Raw genomic sequence first — 27,094 nt, forward strand, 5'->3', positions numbered from 1 at the left:
CACTGAATGATCATGTTTTAAATGCAAACAAATGTCTGCAGCTTTTTGGATTGTGGCTTTGAAGCAGCTGTTCTGGGATTGCTAGTAGTATTTTAATGGCTACTAAAAAAAAATAAATGGCATTCGTTGGTCTTAGACCTGCTGTTGAACAATTGGAAGAGTGCCCTATGATTAGATCTAATTTAGTGTTCCATGGGCACTAGATTGGATTTCTTCTTATTAGTCTGGAGACACTGTGATAAGAGCACTCTGATTAAGGTATCCTGGTAGCCTGTCTGATTTCCTGAGCTGGAGCAGGAGCAGGAGCAGTTTTGAAAATGTACTGGCTTTATGATAAAGCAGGACACAGTGAGAAAAAAAGGAGTCCTTGTGGGTCCTGTATTACTTAGAAGGAAAAACTGTTATTTAGAAAGAAAAGATATTATTTAAAAGGAAAAAATAATTACTGTGAAATGTCAGAACAGATGATATTGTTATTAATTGTTTTGGATAGAACTCATCAGAGTTTCTCAGACATGTAATTATTCTTCAGTTTAAATATACTGTCACAATATAGGCCAGGAATATTCTGTATTCTGGCTGAACTGTTCTCTGTAAGGGCCTCACACCTTCAGACAGTAGCACTGGTGCCAGGAGCCCAGAGCTGGGTAAAGGGGATCTCATCTCAGGCATGGTCACATCTTCAAATGTCCTGTTGGACTTTGGTGCAGGGGAAATGAATTCAGAACCAGTTTTAGACCACCTGGCTGGCATCACCATCCCACATTTCTGCCCTATAAGGCAGAGGTGGTGAGCCAGTATTGTATTATATTTGGCAAGAAAATAACTAGGCATGGTTAGATAATAAGGGTTTGGAGGTTTTTGGTTGAGGGATTAGAGTGTGGTTTTGTTGGGCTTTTTTTAAACCCTGTGGGTTAATTCAAAACGTTGTTTCTGAAGTTTTCATTATAAGTAATTATCTTAAATAGTTAACTTTACCCACAAAAATAATTGCAATTGGATTTTCGTTAAATTGCTGATTTTACAAATCTTATGTGTTTCTTAAGTGTGCAGTGGTGACCAACAGAGCAGCAAAAATCATTCTTTGAGTCCAACTACACATCTGTTCTGTGGAGCAGAAGCTTTTCTTGGACCATGTAGTTTTCCTTATCCTTTTTGAAGGTGCCAGAGGAGAGGATGATAGAAAGCTTTGTAGCTACTGTACCCTATCCTCACACATTCTTCTTTTCAGCAGGTTGTATCAAGTGCCTTCCAGGAATTTTAGGTCAATTTGGGTTTGAGAGATCTATGTTGTTTTCCAGAAAGGGATAACTGGGGTTTTTTTAGCTTTTGTGGGTTTTTTTTTAATGCAGTGAACAGAAACTTTCATTTTATTGGGGGAGCAATGCATCCAAGCTGTGAAATAGTGTTTGATTAATTTAATTCTTTTCATTTGTTGCATTTAAATGCCAAAAGAATGGCAAGGGCTTCAGCTTAAGGTGGAAGTTGTTGAGTAATGATTAGCTGTGGACAAGAGGAGACCTTCAACCAACCTTGGGCTTTCTAGGAACTGGAAGATATTTAAATGTCCTGCTCACCTGTCCTTCAGTTCCCCTGGAGTGTGGCTCCTTCAGGAGCCCCTGAGCTCGCCAGTGCTGCCAACCACTGCACAGGGGCACAGCACAGCCCTGCAGCTCCTCCCCTGGGGCAGCCCTGGGGCAGATAAACCCAACAACAGCAAGGAGAACCAGGTTTGTGAGCCAGCATTTGTCATGTCTGAGTAGCACACTTCCCTCCCTGCAGCCATCCTCAAACAAACACTCTGGAGCCTTTTTACTGCAGCCTGCGCCGTGCTCTGGTTCCTGGAACAAGGAGCATCATAAAATCTCTGCTGCTTAAAGAGGCTGTATAGCAGAATAATATGAGGGATGAAGCCTCATTTTTCAAATGTCTGGCAAGTAACAGTTCTCAATAAATCCTTTTCCTTGAGGAAATTTACTTTGCATAGTTAGTAATCATACAAGTGCTCAGGAGTGTTGATCCTAAATCTTCTGCTTGTGATCCTCATGTTTTACTGAGCAAGAAAAATCCCCATAGTGGGCTCTGTTTTGATGTTGCTAAACATCAGGAGATCTACTCCTGTGGTACATGTATTTTAAATTCAGAGGCTTGTTGTGTTTCTTTCTCAAAAAACGGAGCCAAAAGTTTACAGCCTTCTCCTCCTTCACCTAATATCTGTTCATTAGGGAAAACTCAACGCCGCAGTTGGAAAGGACCAATAATCATATTGGTGCCTGGAGTTTGACATATTGACAGATAAAGTGATGTCAAAAGTGGTGACAAATGATCACTCATCTAACCTGGGTTAAAATTGGAACTAGGTACAATATTTACAACTTCAGCTGACCCTAAAATAGATTTGTATGAAGTGACAAATCATGTGTGTACTTTCAGAAACTGCTGTCATCAGTCTTCCCAAAATTCAGCTGATCAAATTTTGGTTTAAGTGATTCTTATATTTTCTCTAACTTGCTTTTTATTCTGATTTTTCTGAGATAAATAAGGCAGATACTTGTATCCCCTTCATTTTTCTGGTGAGGTTGCTTGGAAAGTATTTTCATGGCAGATTTGCCAAATTTGAAGTGGTTGTGTTGATTTGTAATTCTAAATTGAGTCCCAGGACTGAAGAGCTTAAAGCAGGATCTGCTAATTATTTATAGTGTACTTTTGGGGCTGGGTAGAATCTCAAAGAGAATGCTGTGATGTACAAACTCGTACAGAGTATTTAAAAACAACAGAATGTACATCAATTCCAATATTTGGCATTGTATACATTGCACTGTTGTATACATAAATAAATTAACCAGCTATGTAAACAGTACAGAAATGTCAGAATAAAGAAAGTACAGTTTTCCATTTACAAGTCTTTAATAGCACAGCAGTCTCTTCTCTTGCCCATAGTGATCTGGGCTTTAAGTGATGTATAAAAACTTCTTGTTCTGTGCAGTTCTTAATTTTTTTGCATGGAGAATAGACAACAGGCAGTAAAAAAAAAGAGACCTTGTGACTAAATGTAAGGGGAAAATATTTTCACAATGATGTCAGGTAGTTGGAGTAGGCTGCCCAGAAAGCTGTGCATCCTCTGTCCTTCAAGGTTTTAAAGACCAGACTTTATCCAGACTGGATAAAGCTCAAGGTAACCCAATCTGACCTTGTAGTTCATCCTGGTTTGGCAGCTTCTCAGGACAAGAAACCACTGGAGCTTCCTGGAATTCTGAATTATCCTGTGATCTGGTGATCAGTGCATGAATAACTCATGCTTTGAGTGGGTTTCAGACCAGATGACCTGGAGGTCCTTTGCAAACTATGTCATTGATCTGTGGACCTAAATTCTTAACAAAATGGCACATGAGCTTTTCTCTTGATTACTCAAAATATTTCTGGCTACAGCGTAGATACTGTGCCACCCCCATCCTTCCAGTCCTGGACAGAATGCTCTCTGCACAGACCTGTTTAATAGCTTTAGAATTGCTTTCCAGCCATTTGCCTCAAGCTTTTTTCCTTCAGATTTCTGCATTTAGGTTGCTATTGTGATAATGTTACTAAACTCAATAGCCGCTGTTAAAAGTGAGGCAGCAGCATCTGCCAGACTCAGAAATACAATTACAGTGGAGCACTAATGAAAGGCTGCAGCAGCATCTGCCTTTCCTGTGTCACTGGTGTAGCCTGGCTGCGTGCAGCTTCCCAAAACAACTGCTCATCCCTGCGTCAGTGTGATCCAGCAGCTCCTGTGACGCCAGTGCTCCGAGCTGGACCCTCCTGACAGGAGCTCTCCTCGCTGCTATCACACACAAATCTTAACTCTGCTAGCCCTGAAAGCTGTGAAAATGGGTTTGTTCTGCTGTGCATCTGAATTATCATGTGGTTTTCTGGAATCAGCTGTGATCTTACCTGCAGGCAGATGTTAGACACTATTGAATTTCAGATAGCAGAGTCTGGGTGCTGTGATGTGTTTATAGTTCTCCAGGTGGTAACAGAAGTACCACAGGATTGTTTTGTGGGTGGTGTTCAACCAGAATTGCAGGCTTTTGGATCAGAAAAGGAATTTCTGAAATCTCTTTCTAAATTCCCACCAGAACATGACTGTCAGACTGTGCTCTGTATTTCCTTCTTGACTCATTATCAGCTTGCGACTTCTCCATTTTAATTTACTGTGAATAAATTTGTCATCACCATCATCCAGCTTCCTGAACATGGAGAAACACTTGAAGCTGGTTAAGCAAGCATGATGATGATTTCATGCTGGTTATTATCAACTGAAGCACTGACAGACTCTTCAGTGGTCAGTCATCACATTAGAAAATGCAAATTTCAGTAGATGTTTAAATATCTCGACACAGTGAGAGACAATCAAAGTGCTCCCTGACAGTCCAGGCCATCTTAAGATGTTCCTGAAACTTAATATAATTATTTTGCCAATAACTAGGCAGGGGCACACACAATGCTGTCATTAGATGTTGTTTGTCATTGGCTGCTGGGATGACCAAGTGCTTGACTAGATACTGCTGTATTGACACTTCAGCTGTTCTCCCATGGAAAATTGTGTTAAGTCAAGGATGCCACTTGATTCCCTATAAATTTCAAGAGAAAATTCTGGAAAATACATGCTAATTTTTTTTTACTTCTTGTAAAAGGTATTGTATATCCTAAAGAAAGCTTTCTGCTGAGAATTCTTCCTTTGCTGCCTTACAGTGCCTCTGAATGTAGTTGAAGCCTTCAACTATTGATACTCAATAAAGGTCATGCCTGTTCAATTTGTGTTCTGCTGTTACCCAGGCAAAACTGTTACCCAGTTCTCCTCTCCCCTACCAGTCTCCTGTGCCTCTTAATCTGTTTTTTCTGGTGAGTTCTCATTTTCCCCAGTGGAGTCTGGCATGTGGGATGTGCCAGCCATTTCATGGGATGCCAAACATTTTCATTCTCATCGTGTTGTCGTTGCTGTCAAAACACAAAGCTGGTGAAAAAGAAGGAGAAGCTTTTCAGTGCCTCAGTGCAGCTTTTCTCCCCAGCACTTTCCTTCAGGCTCACTCATGTATTTGGGATGATTCCTGCTCTATCCTGGAGCACCAGAGGCCAGCCTGCAGTCCCCAGCACGTGTGGGGTTGCCAGGCTGCTGTTGATTCTCCAAGTTTTGTGGTTATTTCCTGATAGTTTGATTTCTTGACTTCGCTGAGATAAAAATGCAAACATGGCTAAGGGTAAAAGCCGTATAAACATTCCCATTTGCTCTTAAAAAACAATTTTTTCAGTCATTTTGGGTTTGGAGTTCAGAATGTTATTTAAATGTTAATCACTTGAAGCTGTGCTTGGGCATATAATTCAATTATGGGACCATCTTAATTATGCAGATGGTGCTTATGGGCAGCTGATACAATTACAGAGCCAATTCAGTGCACATTCATTTCAAGGGCTTAGCTTAAACACGTTATTATTTCAATGTGTGTGGACAAATCCACTTTTTCAGGAAATGGGTTCATGGAATTGTAACAGTGCTCTGCTCAGCTCGTTGTTTCAATGGTGTGCAAGCCACAAGGTTTTTAACCATTCTGCCCTGTTCTGTGGTGGTCCAAGGCTTGTGAGGGGTTTCTTCATGTTTTTTACATATCCAGAGGGATGAAAATGCAGACTTGAGTTAATAATCCATCATCCCTCTGGGTAGCAGGCGGTTTTATTTCTGCTTGAATATTTAACCTCCCTTTGAATGTTGCCCCACATCTGGAGGCCGTGTGTAAATCTCATCCAATCAAGCTGATAACAAAATAGGAGAATTACTGGAATTTGCTTTCACCATGAGTTGGTGCAAAAATAAATACTGTGTAATTCCTGCTAAAATAGAACTCCACTTTTAATGGTGTTCCTTCTTTTGGTGTAAGTCCAGTAAAGGAACTCTTAGTGTGTTTTATGGCCTGGTTCAGTGTTCAAGGAAGATTCTGCTTCCTGGAATATGTTTTTCTCATCTGCCTTTGTGTTGATTTAAAAAACCTCTTAAAACCACTTTTAACTCCATGTGAGGCCTGCCTTGTATCCCTAATTAAAAATGAGATGCCATTAGTGGAGCTGGGATAATGAAGAAAGATTAAGTAGAGAACTGAGATTTATAGAGGGGAATATTCATAGCGGATATTTTAAAATAACTGAGAGTTTTGAAAGGAATATGAACCTTAATGGTTCTGGCCAAAAGTCATCATCTAACTCACAGTAAGTAGGAGGAAAAAATTTTTAGGGATGATGTATTCTGCTTCCTCAGTTTTTCACTTCTCCCCCCTGTTTCTCACTGATTCTGAGCAGAAATAAGTCAGTAACGTTTCTCACCATCCACTCCATATGGCTACACCTGGATTACTGTTGAGCAGGCTCTCTGTGATGCACAGAATAGGTGGGGTCACCTCAGAAAAGCTGTTTAGGACCCGAATTCCCACTTCCAAACAGACTGCGCCAGCACTTTTCTGTTCCGGATTACTCAGATGCTTAAAGGAGAGCGTGTGCCTCTGTATTTGTGGCTGTACAGAGGATCACTTGCTCTCATTTTCAGTGTTTGGCTCTAAATAAATGTCACAGATTATATCACCATGAGCACAGTCATCAAAAATTCATGCCAGGAAGCCTCGTCACATTGTAAATTCTATTTTCCAGCATGGGGTTTATTCATGTTTTGTTGAAACTAATGGGAGAATGAATGTGGATCCAGTGTATTCAGTGCAGTTTCAGGTCATTTTTGCTCAGAGAGTTTTTTCAGTGGGATGAATCAGTAATGTAGATTTGTGCCTGATCATCTGCCCAGAGCAGCTCTGCTGTGCCCTTCTGAGGCATCCCAAAAAGACACACAGGTTACCCACACGTGGAAATACAATTGTAGTTCATTTGTAAATTCTCTTATTACTGATATTGTTTTCATTTTTGCTTTATGCCTTGTTACAAGTACTGCTTGCAACATAAACCATTACTATAATACTGGGGAAAAAAATTAGCACCTAGCAAAATAAATTGAAGTACATACTTGTTTTCAGTTTTGTTGCAGGGCAGCTCAGGTGCCCAGCCTCTGCCATGGCACAGGAACAGCCAAACCAAGCTGATGTGCATTTCCTAAAATTGGGGTTGGACCGGTGCAAAAGGACTGGGGGTAGAAACCAAAGGATTTGTGATGCCTAAGAGCACGTCTAGGGATATAGTTCAAAATTCAGTACCTGGTTCTGCCTCCTACTGCCTTGTTCAGCCATTCTTTGTGGATAAGACACGCTACAAGCTGGAAAGAGAAATGCATGGTGTGTGAGATCCGGGAGGAGGAGGGCTGCTGTGGTTTGGACACACAAATGGCTGTAAGAAGCAAGCAGGAGGAGATGCCATTTGCTGTTGGAGTGAAGGAGGAGGAGCTGTTCCTGCAGCCCAATGGGAAAATTACCCTTTTGCTTTTGGGGAAGCCAGCAGGAATGTGGATTAGGTGTCATGGAAATACAGATTCCAGAGGGGTCATACTAGTGCTGCTTATGATTTCATAAAATTGTTTTAGCTATTAGTTCATGCAAAAATGTAACCTCATTTATCCATCATTGCCTTCTATGGGATTTTGTCTTAACTAATGTCAAACTTCATTTTCCACAACATATAAAGGAGGAAATGTGGGTAAATTGATACAGACTTTCCTGTAGGCTGGGAAGGGGAGTTCTCCTTTGGAGCCCTCTCATTCCAAAGCATTCCTGTTCTCCTGGAGTTCCCCGTGCTGCCCAAGTCTGCCTTCATCTCCTGTGTGTCACAAACACTGTAACTTTTGGCTGCAGCAGCAGGGCTCTGCAAAAACAACACTGAGGGGAGAGAACTGTAATGAATGTGTGATGTTCCAGAGGTTTCAGGAATGTAAAGGCAGAGGAAGCATCTTCTGAATGTATTTGGAGAAAAGAAAAGCATCCCATGAAGCTAGCAAGCTTCATTTCTTCCTGAGGCGCTGCCCTCTTGTCTTCCGTGGTGTCTGTGAAGTTTGTTGGGAATGGAAGCTCCCTGTGCTGTTAGAGGTGTCTTTAAAATGATTGCTAGGAATAGAGGATGTATTTTCCCTTTTGCCTATAAACATTATTTGTTGTCTGTTTTTGTATTAGTGTGCTGCCTCACAGAGAACCACGTTGATGAAATATTTAGTCCTTTGAATTCATTGACAAGGGAAGAGTTTTGTGCCCAAGAGAACTGAGTTAACGACATTTACTGTTTACCAGTTTTCTCAGGCTGGTAGTAGTCAAAAGATGTGGATTTTGGCTTTGCTAAGAAGAATAGGTAATTTCCTGCCTATTTCTCTTCTAAGTGCAAGATACCACCATGCAGATGACAGCGACAAATTAAGTGTTCTTGTGTTTGACTGTCTCAGCAGGAGATGCAGCTTGTTGTTGGGTTTGTATATACTGATTACATGGGGCACAACCCTGGATGGATATCTAAGAAACCTTGCACAAGTACTGCCCAAGCTTTTCTGGCTGAACTGTTTAGTTCCACCAGCTGGTTCCTGAGTAGTTGTAAAATATATATTTTATTTTAAAGAGTATTTAAATTGCCTTTGTGCTGCTTTTCCACGACTGCACAGGACTGTGGTGTGACTGGAATTCATAGAATTGTGGGTCAGTAAAGGCTGGAAGGGACCTTGAGTGATCACTTGACAGTAGTCTGGAGAACCCTTGCCTAAAGCAGAGCCACCTTATCGGGTCACAGCAGGTTGCTCATGGCTTTATTTGGTGTCACTTTGAAAACCTCCTAGGACAGGGACTGAGGACACAGCTCCTGTGGCAGCCTGGGCCCCTACCTGGCTGTCCTTGGGTGTGGACTGAGTCTCCCTTCAGTAAGTTTTAGCCCAGACCTTACACTTCCTTCTTTTTGTCTCCCAGAAAAAACAGCTTTTTAATCTTCTGTTATCAAATTAACCCTGCACTCCTTATCAAAAGATTTCAAACTCCCAGAATTTCACATGGACTTAAGACAGCTGCTGGTAGAGAAAATGGAAAAATAAGGGTTCTTCTCATTGTGGGCTATGTGTGCATGGAATAGCAAGGTGGGGAGTAACTTTTATTCCTGTGTATATTCAGCTGAAGGCTTCCTTAAATATTTGTGTAGAATTTTGAGTAAATTGGGAGAGGGGTAGGCATACAGACCCCCATTAAAAAAAGTAAGTATTTTAAGATGGCTTGCACTGTTATATGGCTGTATATTCCCCAGCTGTGAGAGCACTCGTGTCCACTGTGAGTTTTTCACCTTTTAAATGTAACAGGCAAATGAAGCCTTTACGTGTGGTTTAACTTTGGTGACTAGGTTAATTTTTTTTTAGATTTACCCCAAAGTCCAGTGTATCTTATTTGACTGTTACCAGATTAATGAATTCTAAACCTTTCCTCTGTTTTCAGGCTTCTCAATGCCAACAAGATCAACTGCCTGAGGGTGAACACGTTCCAAGGTCTGCATAATCTCAAACTGTTATCTCTTTATGACAACAAACTGCAGACCGTCAGCAAGGGGCTCTTTGCACCTCTGCGATCGATCCAGACTCTGTGAGTATGCAGGCACAGCACAGTGACAGCTCTCTCCTTCCCCACCAAAGGTGCTGCCTGTCTTTGCACTGACATGAAGACAATTTGGAAGAGACATCCCTGTAGCAGCCCCTCCTTTCCTCACTGGGAGAAAAGGAGCAAGAAGAAGAAGTGTTGCAGCAGTGCAGCGAGGCAGGATGGGCACAGCCTGCCCTCAGTGACAGAAGTGTCAGGGCTGTGTGAAGCTCAGGCTGTTTGTTGGGGAGATAATGTGTGCATTTGACTCTGGATAAGATACAAACAGCAGATTCTATTAGGATCATTGCCTAACAGTTTTTAATGAGCCAATGAGTTGGCATTTCTCCTGCCTGGGGCTGTGTCCTGCTGTGCAGTTCGTGACTTCTGTAACCACATTTCAGCTGACATTCCACTTAAGGGGAATGATAGGTTGTATTATTTGATCCATTAAGAAAATCCACGAAACATTTTTGAATTTGGAGGCATTAGAACAGGCATCAGGAGCAAAAATAGAGAAATGATTCAGTATTTCAGAAGGTCTCATCCTAAAGTTGTGAGTAATAAGATAATAAAGTAAATAGTACTCCTTCAGAGCTGGCAGCCTGATATTCCAGTATTAAAATATGTATGGGTGTATATATATATATATACATATATATATATATATATACTGCAGTATCTGTGCACACACACTGTAGTACTGCAATTTTTGTATGCAAATGCACATTTATATATTTTAATACTGGGAATGCATTGGCTGAATTAGTTCTATAAGTGTTTAAATCATGTACAAATGAACTGACAGGAATGATTTCTTGCAGCAGAGTTTCTGCCACGTCCTCAGGCAGCTGCGAACATAACCTGAATTTCCAACAGATATTTGGCCAGTGTGTGTTGCTGTAAACCATTAAGGCATTGGAATAATCATGTGCAGCAGCCCCCAGTTGTGCCCCCCCAGCTCTGCCAGGCCTTCTGCTGCTGCAGCTTGCTGTGTACGTGCACACACAAACTGGGGCCACAGAGAGGGCTCTTTTACAGAGGTATGGAAGGTTTGTCAGGTTAAACAACAGGCTTTTTTCATGTTTATAGCACTAAGGTATGAATATTTCCTGTTGGTTTCCATAGGGTTTTGCTGGTCTTCCTGGTGATGGACTTGTTGCTTCACACCAAGAGACTTTGTCACAAAGTTTTCATTCATTCTCCCATTTTTAATACTCCAAGTGATTGCCATCTTTTGTGTATTTTCTAGAACTGCAAAACCAGACCCAAATTCTGTCCCTATGTGATTCTTTATTCTTTGGACCTTTCACAGCAGGAATGGCTCTACTGCAACAGGAATCTTGAGTTTCTTCAGGCCCTTTCTGCTCTGTGTGCTCTCCCTTCCCAGGCCTGGTCAGCCGTTGCCCTGTTGTATTTTACATTTATTTTGTTCAGTGGCAGTTCATAAATATAACTGCAAACAGAAAATAAGCTTCTACAAGTGGAAAACAGTAACAGAGTGAGAGAGTTCTTGTGAGGCCATAACTTTATACCTCTGTCCAAACTAAATTGAAACATCTGTCTTTTCTTAACATGTCTTTGCAGTTACTGGAGAGCTGAGTCCTGCTCCCTTGGAGGTCAGAGGGACTGATGCAAGTTAGCTGAACTGAGATTAGAACCTGGCTCTGGGAGAGACCAGGCAAACTCTCCTGACACAGTGCTCAGCTTTGTCAAGCAAAATAAATCAGAACAACAGCAGAAAAACACCCCTTCTCTCTAAGATGCTCCAGCAGATTTCTGTTACTGAAGTCTAAACACCTAGTTAAAATCAATTTATAACACCTATTTCCAATTTTATAGGAAACAAGTTGAGCATATTTTGGTGAAGGATAGAGTGAAGCTGTACCTTGCCTAAACATTTCAGTCTTTAAATTAAAACCTTTTGCTTCAGCAAAAAATACATATAAAGGAAGTACTATTACACATGATGAGCATGTGAGAATACTAATTTCACTTGCGTGAAAAGATTCTGGACCACTTCTGCCTTTGCCCAAAGATCCAAGGTGCTTTACTAATTCACATTTTGGGCCTGATGATAAAATTTCCTTTAAACCAGGATACAAAATGATCTTCAAGTGTGAGGTGCCTTTCTCTCAGAAGGCAGCATGTCAAGCTCTCGGGAGAAGCTGTGGCAGTTGGGAGACAGCAGCAGGTCCGCGTCCTTTCAATGGGGCTTTGCTATCCTAATTTTTGTTCCCTCTGTGTGAGGACCTGCTGCAGGCTTAATGAGCTGTGAGATGTGAGCGCTCACAGAATTCTGCCCTTCACGTGCAGCTCCGTGTGGCTCTGCCGGGCCTGGGGTGGGTTTCTGTTCGGGAGCCGGTTCAGGTTCGGCGTGGGTGAAAAAAACAAATGCTGGAGCACAATGTCACAGGTCACTCCTGATTAACCAGCCCGTCCTCCCCGCAGACATCTAGCTCAGAACCCGTTTGTGTGCGACTGCCATCTGAGGTGGCTGGCTGACTACCTGCAGGATAACCCCGTGGAGACGAGCGGCGCGCGCTGCAGCAGCCCCCGTCGCCTTGCCAACAAGCGCATCAGCCAGATCAAGAGCAAGAAGTTCCGCTGCTCAGGTAATTGGTTTATGCAGCCTCTGCTGCGCGCTCCGTCCGGGGTGAGCGGGGCACAGAGCCCGCTAATCCAATCTGCGGGACAGTGTCGGCTGTAATGGATAGCAGGGAGCAGCTCTGGAAATCGAATTTGGGGAAATGCGGTTAGTCCGACAGAAAGCCAATTACCTTGTGGATTAAAAAAAAAAAAGAGAGAGAGAGAAAAAAAAAAAGGCAGTCTGTAGCTGTCTTATCTTAAAAAACAAAAGAGAAGAAAAAAAAGATATAAGCTTGGGACATTTAATCGTAAAAAATTACTGAATTATGAAATATTTAAGGAAAACAATGACAGTGTATGTGAATTTGTGTGGGAAATGTTACATTTTGATGGGATTGTCATTTGTATTCCAGCAGAGCTCTTACTGACCTAATGAGAGCTGAGCTCAAGTTTAGTTCCCACACCTGAAAGGCTGAGACCAGTGTAAGAGGTTTTCATACAAGTGGCAGTGGGCATTTCTGATCTCGGAGGGGAGGGAAGCTGGGGGTGAGGCAATGGCATCAATTCACGTGCTTTCATACCTTCATTTTCCTGACATCCATAAGTACCTAACTCCAGTAAAATTGAGGTGGTAAAATTTTTGGTTTCAACAAGCTTTGAAGCGAAAGGTGCATAATAATTTAGGCAAAGGTTTTTGTGTTGTGAATGAAACAGAAAAACATTTCCACCTGAAATTAACCTCCAAACTAATATAAACAGCTTTTTCTCAATCCTGTCTGTTCTTTATTTATGGTTTAGCTGTCAGTAAAAGGACATTTCTTGCCTTACACAGCAAAACTAAGCAGATGACTGCTTCTTCATGTGTTTTTCCTATTGGTTATATTGGTTATATCTATTTTGTATCACTGCATTTTTGTGTACTGTAAAGACAAGCAGGTTTCAGTAAGCAAATCTATTAGTGTGTACTGAGGAGAAAAATGACTGTTATTGATGGAGTACCTTGTGGTGTTTTCTATGAAAATTACTATGATTTTTCTCTTTCTCCTCTGAAAAGAAACATGATTAATTGTGTTCCTGGTGGTAAAAGATGAATGGCTCTAGATGGGGATGCAGCATGAAGCTGAGTGGCAGCAGCCCAAAACAAGCCCTTGTGCTTTGTGCATCTCTGCAAGCAACACGCCGAGCTAAACCTTCCCTTTGAGAGGGAAAGAAAATACAGATAACTTCATTTGCAGTCAGCTTTTCTTGGGCAGGCTTGCTGAGGTCTTCAATCCCTTGTGACTCTAGCCACAAAATTTATAATCAGGCCTGAAATTATGACACACTTTCTCTAGGTTTTTGGATTGTGTCCATCATAGTAACAATGTAATTAGCCAGTAATATTCATCTTTAATGAAACTGGAAATGCAAATGCATAAATATAGTTTAGAAATGAAAGCAGCCTGCAGAAACAGATCTGTATAAACCTGTACCCAATTTGCAATTATTATTTTTATTAATGGGCTAGAGGAATTAATGTTATGTGTGTGCATGCATGCTTTGAAGAAGCATACAGGCTATTGGAGAAGGCAAACACCATCTGACACCATTTAGGAGAGGGCAGAGCTAGGAAGAGCTACAGTGCAGAACTCAGTACCCGGTGATGCTGAGAAAAATATTTTGTGTGAGTTCTTATCTTGGGGGTCCTTTTCTTGAGGCATTAGATTGTTTTTCCCTGGGTCTCCAGCTCTACATCTATATCAAAACCACATGGAAAAGGCATAAACCTGACTTATGAAAGAGGAGAGCAGGGATTGAACAGCTTCAGAACAAAGATTTCAGCTGGATGAAAACTAATGCTGTTCAAAAGCTCAACAGAGAAGAAATCCTTGCCTGTAGAGTTTCCAGATGGTGATGAGATACATTGAACTCGACTTGCTGTCTGCTCACATGAGACAGGGAACATCTAATGGTTTAGAAAATCTTAGCTTGTAAATCAATCTGGGAGCAGACATCCTTGGCACCTGTTCTGCTCAACTTGTCCCTTTGAATCACAGCTCCTTCAGGCTTGGCATTTAGCAGGAATTTTCCATGTTTTCAGTTTGAGGAGTGTTTTTCATCCCAGGATCTAACACAGCATGTCTCTGTGCAGAAGTGTCCATGAGGTATGAATCTTCCTTTAGAGCACAGGGCAGTGCTTTGTGTCATCCAGGGGTGACACACTCCCACTGGGATGGCAAGGCTTAGTAACTTGTCAGTGTCCTCACTGTATTTGGGATTCTCCCTTCTGGTTTTTACATCTTTTCCTCAGTGTATGAGACAAATATTTCCATTTTAAATTCTTTTGTAAATGGGCATCTCTTTCTTAAAGGGTTCTTTTTCAGGATCCTGGTATTTTCATGTAGTTCATGTAATACATTTAGTACATGTCAATGGTCAGAGTTGTTTTTTGAGGGGAAACACAGGGAATGTGAGGGGTTGGTTAAGGAAGAAATGTGAGGGATTTTATCCTCACACAGTCTTTGACCTTTGAGAAGAGATGAGGATATGCACAGAAAGTGTGAGCTCTGTGGGAGCAGGGGTGCTCAGGTAGTGTCAGGATCACACCCAGGAGCAGTTAAGCCTAGCTGAGCTTAATACTTTAACCAGGGAAGGGCCAGTTTTAAAGTCATACAATTCTGAGCTTGTCCTGAAGAGATCTGTGTGTCTTCCACATTCCCTTTTTCAAGGGCACATAGCGATAGGATGAGGGGGGAACGGCTTTAAACTGTCAGAGGGTTGGTTTAGGTCAGATACTGGGGAGAAATTCTTCCCTGTGAGGGTGGGCAGGCCCTGGCACAGAGAAGCTGTGGCTGCCCCTGGATCCCTGGCAGTGCCCAAGGCCAGGTAGGACAGGGCTTGGAGCAGCCTGGGATAGTGGAAGGTTCCCATGGCAGGGGGTGGGACTGGATGGGCTTTAAGGTCCCTTCTATCCCAAACCATTCCATGATTCCGTGATCAAAAATGGGACTGTCAGAAAGGAGCTGTTCTGAGAAAATGATGTGACTGTTCAGTAAATGAAGGGAAGAAAGGGAAGTGCTTTTTCTCTGAGGAGAGAGGAGTGGAGAGCAGGAACAGAGGAGAAAAGCTGAGATGTTTGAAGTTTCATCAGTCTGAAGTGGCAGAGGAATATCAAGAAAGTAATGTCAAGAGGAGACAGAAGCAGATGGGCTAAATAGAACTGTATTTGATAATTAAATGAAACTGTGAAGACAGATCTACAAAATTTCATTCTGCACACTGTTTCTTTCAGTTTTCATCTCAGGTCCCCACCATCCTGTTAGATAGCATCTAGCCAGAAGCTCTTACCTTCTTGTTTTCAATTGATCAGTTCTTTCAATTGAGGCACTTTTCCCAGATGCTATTTCCTCCCTGAACCTAATGACTTGAGCTTTTACTGATAACAATGGAGCAACATCTGCAAGGGTTATGAGTGGCCATAGGAAGGAGCTTCTGTGCAACAGGTAGATAATGTACATAATTCTTTTTAAAAGGAGAATTGGAAGCATGATAGCATGAAATGAAGGAACAGCAGGGAACAGGACATATTTTTGCCCAGGGCTGTCAGACAGGCAGAGCTTTTGAATATACCATCAAATATGTTTAAATTTTAGATTGCAATAGATACTATTTCCTGTGATTTTTTGCTTTCCATCTGAAGCAGTGCACCACAATAATAACAAATCTCCCCCTTGCCCAGCTGTCTCCCTACAGCTATACAATCTGAGACTAAAAAATCCGAGATGTTTTCTTGAAAGAGAAATCAGAAATACAGGCTGTGACTAATTCTCTCTCTCTTCTGTTTAGAAAAGGGAAATACTGTCACTTTTAGTGGCAACAGTGCAATTCTGATGATCATTTTCTTTTTGGCTGCATCTGCCCGCTCTGACCACCTAAGGATCCAATGGTGCTTGGCAGCCTTAGGTCACTGGAGGCTCCCATTCTTAATATGAACAAGGGGGAAAAAATCAACACAAATATCCTGCCCAGAAGCATTTGATGAATTCACTACAGAGTAGTTTTGTTTTCTAAGGCAGCACTGGGCTTTCAGAGTAAGGGAAATGAATCTATGAGCAGATTGTGTTGTCTCTGTGGTAGCTTATTGTCACTTCAAGACTTGGCAGGTTCCTTGATTGCTGTGTGACACTGTGTCTGAAATAGCTTTTGGAAAGAATTGCCCTTGCATTCGACTGCATATCTATTTCTCCCTGTGATATGTTTGCATTTTTCGGTATATTGTGCATTTTAAAAGCGATGAAAGTTCCACCTGCTATACTGACACAAACTATCTCTGATAATGATCAAAGCAATGTGTTTCTACAAACATCACATCACAAAAGCTCTTTATCTTCTAGTTCTTAGAAATAAGACTTTTATAAAGAAGATTGCCATTTGAAATACTCTGAAGTGAACCTGTGTTATTGCTTCCTCCTGCATACGTTGTGTCTAACTGCCTTTAATTAGTTACTTCAGTTCCAGACAGTTCTGTACAATCAAAAGGACAGGGGAGAACAGGAGGAGGAAAATGAACCATCTGCCAGCATTATTCTCTCCTTTTTGGACACTGCTTCTTGTTAACCCAACCCAAAACAAAATCAGCCTTTGTGGTACATCTGGGCCCAAAAATGGCATATTTAGGGCTAGCTTTGTTACTCTTATGTTGTCCCCAATTATCAGATGGTACTGTGGCTGCTTTTTGTTCACTCATAATTTTTAAGGCATTTGATAAAGCCACTTCTCACTAATTGCAGCTTTTCTCCTAATTGTTCGTGTGTCTTTTCCAGTCTGTCTTCACACACATTCACCTTCCTTGGGTTACCTGTCAGCTTTGGAACAGAGTTGCTCAGAGTTGTTCTTGTAATCACCTGAAATTTCCTTCTCTCTTTTCTGCATTGTTGCACCTTTAGAAGCACAGAGCTGCTGTGGATGGAGTCAGGGGAGCACAGGCTGCATGTCAGGACTTTTGTCCCCTCCCTGTGGCAGTTCACACATTTCCTGTCCCTTGGACTCCTTGGGTTATCCCCTTTGTGCTCCTAGTGACGTGGAAACACTATTTAAGGTTTTTGAGCTCTCAAACTGAAAGCTGCAATGCGTTGCTATTCCTCAACTAGTGTTTAAAGTCATGAAAGGTGAATTGAACCCAGATCTTCCATAATTTATCTGATTGAAACACTCGCCAGTTGTTCCTGTAATATGCCAATCACTCTGATAATCACAATAATAACAAATTCCTTTCATTTTGAATAAGCAAATAGTCATTTACAGACCATGGGCTCCTGCTCCTGCCCACAGCATTTTCTGTTTGATGGACAGCCCAGGTGTCCCTCAGCTCCTGTCTGCCTTGCTGCAGTGCTACAGGAACAGGTTTTTGGGGCTGTGATGATCCTGCTGTGCCGTGTGGGGCTCCAGCAGCTCCTGAGCAAGCCCCAGGCCCTGACAGCCTCTGGGTTTGCCTTGGGTGCTCCAGAGCTGCTCATGTTAGTGGGAAATCTCAGCTGAGGCCAAGCTCCAGCACTTTTCTCACCTGCTGGGAGGGAAAGGGATAGGAAACACTGCTTATGATTTGAGAAGATGCATTCAGCTTTCTGTCTGTGCCTTGGTTTGGTTTAGTTTGGAGTGGTTTTTTGTATGTTTTTGTTTTTATTCAGTTAAATTCTGTGTGTTGTATTCCATTTTCTTTCCCCTGAAAGATACAAAGACTTGGCAGAACTACCTTCAGAAACCCTCTGAATATACCAAAATTGAGGATATGTCTGTGGTGTGTAAGAATTATTCTTGTCTGAATGGAAGGTTGTTTAACACCAATAAATCACCTGCAGATTAAATCCTACACTGAATTTGTAATTATGAATATGAATTTTTCATGGTACACTGAAACTGAGGATATTTGGGCTTTGGTTTGCATGAATTCTTCCTGAAGCTGAAGTCATTAGAGAACACAATACAACTGCTATGACTAATAGTAATTGAGCTGGGTTCCCTTGTACTGTGGCAGTGTTGCTGTTGTTAAATTAATTTGACTGTACTGGATAATGATTATAGCCCTCCCTTTTCTGCACATCTTTGATAGCAGCTCAGATCTTTATGTTATAATTTGTGTCAGTAACTCTGAGCCTTCACTAGCCTGTGAAAAACACGATGGTGAGGGGTTCTGGCTCTGCAGTGGGGGAAGGAATGGAAACCATTTCACTCAAGGAAGCCTGGGCTTACCATGAAACAGCTGGGTCTGTTTGGCAGAGACTGTGGCTCTTCGTAAGAAAGTAAACTGACGTGTATCAGTTGGAAAGTTTATTTTAGGCTCTGCCTCATTTTATTTTTGAGTTGAAACAGTCTTCAAAAAAGCAGAATATCTGAGCAGCTTTGTTACCCACCGACATCCTTATTTGCAATTATAGTAAAGAGGCACTGAGAGGAGGAGGATGAATGTTGAGTCACAGAGGCATCCATGTCACTTGGGCATTCAGATATCACAGTTATCCTGGATTCCCCGTGTAGGCAGAGTGCAGGGCTGTGCAGATTCCTCCCCTGAGATCTGAATTGTCCTCTTAATTAACTGTGTCAGAAAGCTGAGTGATTGATTGCTCTTTTCACCTCAAAAATGACGGTGGGATGAAGTTTGCTGTCTCCTCTTTGGGGTTCCATGTGTTGAGGTTCAGCTGAGCAGCTCCAGAGGTGCTAAGGTGACACTTTCTGTGTGTGGTGGTCACTTGAGTGGGGCACAGAAAATAACTGGGGGTGCCATGGAAAGCTCGTCAGCTAAACCCAGTGCAAGGATGCTGGTGCTGCAGTTGGACATGGAATTTTTCATCTGACTGTTGTCAGTAGTCCCCTGAGGTGTTGCAGCCTGATGGGACAGTTAAGAATGGGGTCCTGTGTAAAATTCCTTACAAACTGCAGGTTCAGTGATCGATTAACACAAGGGGAATTACAAGAAGTGAACAAACAGCAGGAGCAAACCATGCAGTGCTGCTTGTGTGTGAAGGATCTAAAGGGAGGGGTTCTCATGGACACTGGCAAAGAGCTGCAGATGTATTTCATTTTTCAGCTTCATTTTTGCAAACATTTGTGCAGGATGATCTTATGTACATCCAAAGACTTAGGGATTTTTTTTTAAATGTAATTTATAAAATAGTGTGCTCTCCTGGTATTTCTGCTCTCCTGTATTCTAGGGACATAAATTAGGATTTTGACTGATTTCTTTGTGTGCTGGTACCTCTCGTTCATTGCAGTTGATGATTAGTTTAGGCAGTTATTGTAAGTGGTGTTTAATTAGTGCAGCAGAGAAATAGAGACTTGTTCAAAATATTCTCATGAGGTTTCTCAGGAAGGTGTTTGCAGAGCTCAGACTGCATTTGTTTCTAGTAGGACTGAAAGAGTTCATTGACACTGAAATTACTGAGTTTATTACGGATATCCCACTTAATACTGTAAATCAGTATATAATACAAAAGTCTTTGAAAGATATGAACTGTTACTCGTCGTTGTTTAACAGAGTACCATGGATTAATTTGTTAGAAGAGCCCGGGCCAGAATTTCTGCTTTATTAAAGCAGTGTAGGAATAAGGATATAGGATTCTACATCCTTCTTCAGTGGAGCTGTATAAAATTATTGGCAGGAATGCTAGTTATAGATGTAATTTCTAAGTAAATGAGGTGTGGATTCCAGGGTTATGCATACTTTGAATTAATCAGGCGAGAAAATTAGTGTGGTTTTGTGCCACATTGGATGAGTCACAAAAGAAAATTAATAATCTAATGTTTTTATCAATTCAGATCCTGGCTGGTTTGGCAGCTTGTGGAGAATGAAGATTTGTGTTGGGTTCCCCAAAAGCCAGCTTCAGTTTATTTCTTAGATTGCAAAGATAGACAAAATCAAATTGCCTTACTTTCAGTGCTGAACCAAACCCACAGTGTGGGGTGCTAAGTTAACACTGTACTTATTTCCTGAATTCCCAGGTAACACAAAAAGTGTTGGCTTTTCTGCCCAGCACTGCTGGGTCATGGCAAAGTGGTGAAGCACAGACCCCTGCTGTATGACCTGTCACCTCTGCTCAGGCACTTGCCTTGTTCTCCGTGGAAATAATGAATAATCTGCTTGGTGCTGACTTTGTTCTTTGGGCACTGCAAACCCCTTACTAAGAAAAGTGGTTTGTATTTAAAAGCACGAGCACTGACCTTCACTGAAGTCCAGCAAAACATTGGGAGCAGCTGCAGAGGACAGGCACTCCCTCTGTCATCTGGGAATCCTGCAAGAGCATTTGAGATGTGACTTTCAAAATCACAGTCCCCTGGCACAGCTCTGCAGACAGCAGAGTCAGGGAGAGCTTTATTCCAGTGGGAGCAGTCAAGCCTGAATTAAATGCCCTGCTTTATATGTCAAAGTTGCAGGAATGAGTTACAAGAACAAAGCTGTTTGAAATAATTCAGGATGTTGGAAATAGAGAATGCTCAGCTTTCATCAGTGAAAGATGTACAAAACCCAACAAATATGCTCAGAAACAGAACAACAAAATGCTGTGTGTGCCTGTAGTAGCATGTGTGTGCTATTCTGCAGGGAAGTGCAGAGGAAACAACAAAAAAAAGAAAAGAGAAGCAGTGGCAATTACAGATTGTCAGCGTAAGTGCCACCAGCATGAAGGGCCTGTGGGAGCTGAAATCAGGCTCAAAGGGCACTCGGGGAGCATTTGAGGCCACAGCTTGGCCATCAGCTCAGAATCTGCTGTTATTAATATGGCTGCAGTATTTCTAAGGTTGCATTTAATAAATGGAGCAAACCTGAATGGCATTTTTACTGAAAGGAGACACCAGGAGAGAGTAAGTAATAAAAAGCAGCGTCGATGGGGCGTTCAGTGTGTGGTGGGAGCTGCAGATGCTCCCTGGGAGGAGCAGTGGGCACTGCTCTGGTGGTGTTTCTGTCGTGTCAGCTCTGTCTCTGAACTCGCCGGGCTCTGTTCGTGTTCACTAACCCCAATTGTGCTCCAGGGTGTTCCTGCAGTAGCATGAAGGATGACCTCTTGTATCCAGCACCTTTTTGCATGGGTGGAGTGGAGAGCAGCTCTCCGTGAACCTTCAGCTTGTGCTTCTCCATGCCGCTTCCTCTCAACGCTCCTCTCTCTCTGGCGCTGCCTAACTCTGACTCTGGCTGTCCATGGGGTTTTCCTTTGTGCTTGATCTAACCATGTGGTAGAACAATACAAATGGAACATGGTTCTGTCAAGCACCATGGAAGGCTGCATACTCCCTGCAGCATGGCATGCCTGGATACTTCTGCCGGGCAGAAGCATCGAAAGGTGAGAGATTCCCTTTCCCTCTCCGCACGGGCACCGTGGAACAGGTGGAGTGTTGCTAACCAGGAGCCTCAGTGATGTTTGCACAGACTTTCCACAGGGCTTGCATGCAGAATAACCATTTCTAAGTAATTAATCTGTTTAATTGCTCTCACAGTGAAGGAGTCAGGCATTCTGTTGGTTGATAATATTCCAGGGTGATTCCGGCCATACCTACCGAGATGAAAAATCACTTTTGTGTCCTTACCTTGTGCATAATGTGAGCTGAACCTGTCTATTTGAGCTGTCCAGTAAATCCTTCCACTTGAGATACATTTTGGATGCCATTTCTGCAACAAGACACCTGCCACTCAATGTAACTTCGGGCCTGCTCTTAATGTGCTGGCATTGCATTGTGAACAAATATCATGCAAAAAACATCAGGAGAGTCTGCAAAGCATTGTCTTTTATCTCTAGAAAATGATGTGGCTAACATGGCCTGTGTGGAAAAACGCCACTAATAATAATTACATAGGGCAAAGCTGAGTCAGCAAATCCAAATGGGCCATTTTGGCTTTGACAGCTTAGGTGAGATCTTCAAAACACTTCTGCCAGCACCACCTCTACACAGAGATAACACCTATTTCTGAAGGGCTTTGAGAGTCTCATACAGAGGTTTTTTTATACTGAAATATTACCTTGTCTTGCAAATTTATCACAGATCTGTTATGGAGCTATCAAAAGAAGGACATCCAGGATTCATAGATTTTATCTGTAGTTACTGATAAAAATTAACACTAGCAATGTGAAATTATGACCAAAAAATGCATTTCTTTCTTATTCTTTATGAGAATCGTGATCTTGTGGTTGTATGAAGAACTTTTGGGATTCCTGAGCTTTTCATTCAAGTTTTAGACCAACTGATCTCAATGGTCATAGTTTTGGTGCCAAATTTGAGGCAGCTGGATTGTTTTCTAGAATGAATATATCAAGCCACTTTTCAAGCCCTGTTGAGACAGCCTGCTCTGTAGCACTACAGATCCTCCAGAACTCCTTTGAAGTTCTTTGGGCAAAGCTAAATTTTAAAAACTGAAATCAGGTTTTCTAAACAATGGTTTAAAAGAAAAGTAGAACAAAAAGATATTTCTCTCTGTTGCCTAATTCTCCATGTGGGTATCAGAAATGCACAATAGAATGTTTGAGCACTTGGAAGTGTCATGTGCCTTTATCTCAGTGCTGCTGTTCTGTAGAATGCCACAGTGTGTTTGTTTTATGATAATAAGAAATCACAGTACCCGATAGTGGGGTCACATTGGTTGTGAAATAAAAATGTTATCAGAGTAACCAACAAATCAAATAACCTCAGCTGCCCCCAGTTACACACAGGCCTTGCTGTTGCCTTGGCTACTTGTTTTACAGCAAACTTTAACTCTTCCTAATTTGGGGAATTGCTGGAGACTCCCAGGTTGTGTTCTGTGCATCTCTTCTCTCTGGCTTCCCACGGATGATTTTACAGTGTGCAAGAAGTATTCCGTGGCTGTGGTGGTGAACTGTGCTTCCTGTGCCCTGTTGTGTTCTCTCAGAGCCTGGCAGTCAGGAGGAATGGATACATGTGCTTAAACAGTTCTGAAGCAGATGGCTGAATTTCACATTGCTATCCCAGATGGGAATATCTTAATAGAGCAGCCACCTGTCCAAGTGATCTCGAGGCTCAGGTCAAATAGTAATTTTTATCCAGTCTTTGGCAGGTGATCCCTGCTGTCTCTCAGGCTAAGAGATGACTGAGTATTGCTGAGCACATACAGGCTGTTGATTACTTTTGACTCAGTGATTACCTGAGAGAAACGGTATTTTAAACTAAAAAAAAAAAAAAAAAAAGAAAAAAAAAAAAAAAGGAAAAGCGAGAAAAGAGAAAGAGAGAGAAGGAACAAAAAAGTATGAAGGTGATGTTTGCTGCCTTCCTCTCCTGCTGAGCTGGAGGCCTCTCCTGGTTCAGTGGTGGGAGCTGTGGACAGATGCCCAGGCAGCATCAACGTCTTAGAGCTGCTGCAGTGTGGAAGGTTTTGTGCCTCACCATCAGGAGAGGGGGTGCCAAGTCAGAGTGTGCTAAAATTCTTTATTTGTTCAGCCAGAAAGCTTGAGAGAAAACCAAAACTTGATTTTTCACCCTCCAATGTTATACACTGCTTTTTCTCCTTCATAAAGAATTCCACTCTCCCATCCTTTTTTCCCATTGGAAGGTGAATCTTGTATCCATCAGTAGACTAAAAATCTTGCTTAATAAATGTTTACCCTATGTAACTTCACTATGTTGTTTGTGATTATTTTTTTCAACAAAAGCTTTTACTAGGAAATTTAGAAGTGTTTCTTCAAGGTTAAGTTGAGGATTTCCAAGACACTTTCTGATCACAGATTGTTTGTGGGTTATTAAATGTGTACTGTAATTGTAGCAGTTCTAATAAACTTTGGTTCTGATAATTCTTGTCTTTGGTATTGTTTCCAAGGAATCATAAACAACCAAACATTCTGACTACCAAGATTGGAATGTCTAGGACTGGAAATCAAATGTTAGAATTTTTTTTTTAAAGAATAAGAGTTTAAATGATGATGGTGTGGGGAAAATCTTAGACTGTATTTTTATAATGCTTTAAAATGCCCAGTGGTCCTAATACTTTAAGTGCTGTGCTGTCAGTGGAGTTGCACTTTAGATGTATAATTTATAATAACACAAAAACCAGCAAAGTATTTAGCACCACTGAAGTAGTAAGGTACAAATCTGTATGTCAATGTTCTCATAATCCAACTTGGAATTACAGAGTGTGTCTGTGGGATCAAAGTGGGAGATTGCCTGGAGAACTGCTTGTTTTCACTGCATCATCCTGCAGAGATAATGCATAATATAAATTAAAATAGTAGTGGATTTAAGAAATGTCTTTTTTTCTTCCAGAAAATAGTACATGGTCATAAAACGGGCAGTGGTGTAGTTATCAGTCTGGGGAGGGGAAGCAGGTGATGAATGTCATCAAGTCTCTATAAACAGATTTCAGCTCAGGTTTAAGTTTTTGTTGATGTTTTTGGGTTCCTAAAACACTTGTTCAGCTCCTCTCTCTGAGAAAGCCTTGCAATTGACTTTTAAAAATTTGGAAAAGTTGAAAAATGCTTCTTGGTAATTACCATCCCTGGGCCTTGCACGGGGTTCCTGCAGTGGTTCTGGTGCTTCCATTAAGAAATACGAATTGAGTGGGCAGGAATTGCATGGTGGGGGTTGGCAGCACTTTGCTTACATACACATTTATTAATTCTCCTGATTCCTTGAAGCACTGAGATCGAGTTTCCAACCTGCTGCTATTAAATGAGAAAAACCAAACCTGAAAAGGACAGATTAGTTCACTGAGTCTAATTGGAAAAGCATTTCATTAGAATGGGTCAAAAACCCAGTCAAAGAGGTCTGGCAATCACGGTGTAATGGGACATCAGGGAGTGCTTCTCACTAAGTATGCTCTACCCATTCCTTAATTAAAATGAAAATGATTTAAACTGCTATTACTTCGCTGTTTGTTTAACATAGTTAATAAAGATGTCTAATTGTTGGAAAGTTGACAAGGTTGTCTAATAAAAGATTGCTCTAAAAAACAGCTCTAATAGCTGAGGTCTGAACATTTGGTACTTTTAAATGATATCTTTGAAAGTCTTTTGTCATTTGAATTCTTTTATGAGATGCCTTTTCCTTGTTGCTGGACTAAATTCCAAATGGGAAAAAAGTGACTTTGCTGGAAAATACCTTAACAGGTAGGCTTGTTAGACAAAGAGTAAATCTGTTCAGGGGAGAGTGAAAAACCAGGGACAGGTCTTGGGAGTAATTTTAAAAATTGCTGAGCACAAGTCCTTGGCAAGTATTAAAACTGTGTGCAGGAGCTGAGGATGACAGTAGACAATGCTGAGGATGGATTCCATGATACCTCTGGTTGCTGCAGTTATCAACAACTGCTTGCTGGAATGTATTTTCCTTTTATTGCAGGGTCAGAGGATTACAGAAGTAAATTCACTGGGAAGTGTTTCATGGACCTGGTCTGTCCTGAGAAGTGTCGCTGCGAGGGGACAATCGTGGACTGCTCCAACCAAAAACTCACCCGGCTGCCCACTCACCTCCCTGAGTACACCACTGACCTGTAAGTGCGCCTCTCCCAGGGGTTCAGCTGGACACGTTGGCTTTTCTAATGTTTAAAGGTTGTAAAAGGGACTCAGATAATTAAAGGCACCTCCTAGTTTTATCCCTGTGTGAAAATGGGAAAGCTGATTTTATTTCAGAGTTGCTCCACAACCCTCATTTCCGTAGCCAGGTGTGGGGATGAGAAAGGAGCCACAGCCCTGGGCACCAGCCATGTGTCCTCCTCCAGTGCTGGCCAGGCCCAAGCTGTGTCCTTCCTTTCCATTCTACCCTGGAGTCCTCTGCCTTTGCACCTGGCTATTTTTTATTTAAGGAATGGGTTTAACCATTTGAGTGAATCTGGGATTGGGAGCTCGTTCCATCTCAGCATTGCCTGCCGCTTGGGTGGAACAGGTCTTATTAAACTAAAGCAACTTCAAGAAATTTGAGTATGAGAAAACATTTTTATTGCTTAGCAACTGAAGATTCTCATTCTTTTGTTGCATTAGTAGCCCCTTCAAACATAATTTTCTTTTTCTGAGTTAGTGTTGTATTTATTGTACTTGATATATTTAAAACCTCATAAAAATTATTGATCTGAAGTCAAGAAAAACTATAAGAGTCATCCAGAAACGCAGCAAAGACTCCACATAGCAAAATGGAGCTATGTGCAATCAGAGAAAGAATTTTACGTGCCAGGCTGGCCAAGACAGTGGCTTTCAGGTTCATTTTGAAGATCAGCAGATGTTTGCAGGAAAGGACCTGGAATCAGAGTCCTTGTGGTTACATGGACCACATCACCAGCCTCGTGTAGCAGAATGCTCAGCAGAGGTTCAGTCACACAAATGAGGTTTGTGTGTGGTAGATCAGGTCAATAATTCCCTGTTCCATGCACTGGAAGGTGAAGGAGCTCTGACACTGTCCTCTAGCATCCTAAGCTTTTACTACAGGTAATCCTCCACGTCCCTTTTCCCTCAAAGCTAATCTCTTTTACCTGTGGGAGTCTGAGGGGGATGGCAAAGGGTGCCTTGCTTAAGAAAGGTCGTGGTTCTTTGTGTGGCAGCCCTGAATGTCACAGGGATGTATCTGCAGATACCTGTGAAGCATTAAATACCTCTTTCCTTGTTCCTCTCAGGCGTCTGAATGACAATGATATTTCTGTTTTGGAAGCTGTTGGACTCTTCAAGAAATTGCCCAACCTCAGGAAAATGTAAGTCTGAGTTGCTTGTTAGAATACATGCAGCCTTGGGTTGGGAGGAAGGAGGAAGGGATGAGTTTTTACAGTTTAGTTCTGCAGTAGTAGAAATCACTTTTTTAATGAGAGTTTAACGAAACTGAAGGAGCTCCTGTTGGATGGACAGGCACAGTTAAGCCACACTGACAGATGAAGATCCCTAGGCTGACATTTCAGTGGGTTTTTAAGGCTACATTTCTTAGTCTTTCACTCATAGAGACTGACAGGAATTCTGTCCCAGAGTTTATTCTGATATATGCTTATTGCTAGAGATGATTATGACATT

General features: G+C 41.8%; 1 protein-coding gene across 3 annotated transcripts in view; it reads left to right on the forward strand.

Moving 5' to 3' along the window:
• The window catches only part of SLIT3 (slit guidance ligand 3), a 481,586-nt gene that overhangs the window by 341,623 nt on the left and 112,869 nt on the right, over positions 1 to 27,094 (forward strand). For all 3 annotated transcript variants that reach the window (XM_063413913.1, XM_063413912.1, XM_063413914.1), the window contains 4 exons: positions 9,417 to 9,560; positions 12,006 to 12,169; positions 25,446 to 25,596; positions 26,710 to 26,784. In XM_063413913.1, the coding sequence (XP_063269983.1) occupies positions 9,417 to 9,560; positions 12,006 to 12,169; positions 25,446 to 25,596; positions 26,710 to 26,784 (534 nt within the window). The remainder of the gene's footprint in view (positions 1 to 9,416; positions 9,561 to 12,005; positions 12,170 to 25,445; positions 25,597 to 26,709; positions 26,785 to 27,094) is intronic.

The sequence above is a fragment of the Prinia subflava genome, chromosome 16, assembly GCF_021018805.1.
Source record: "Prinia subflava isolate CZ2003 ecotype Zambia chromosome 16, Cam_Psub_1.2, whole genome shotgun sequence".
Taxonomy (NCBI): Eukaryota; Metazoa; Chordata; class Aves; order Passeriformes; family Cisticolidae; genus Prinia; species Prinia subflava.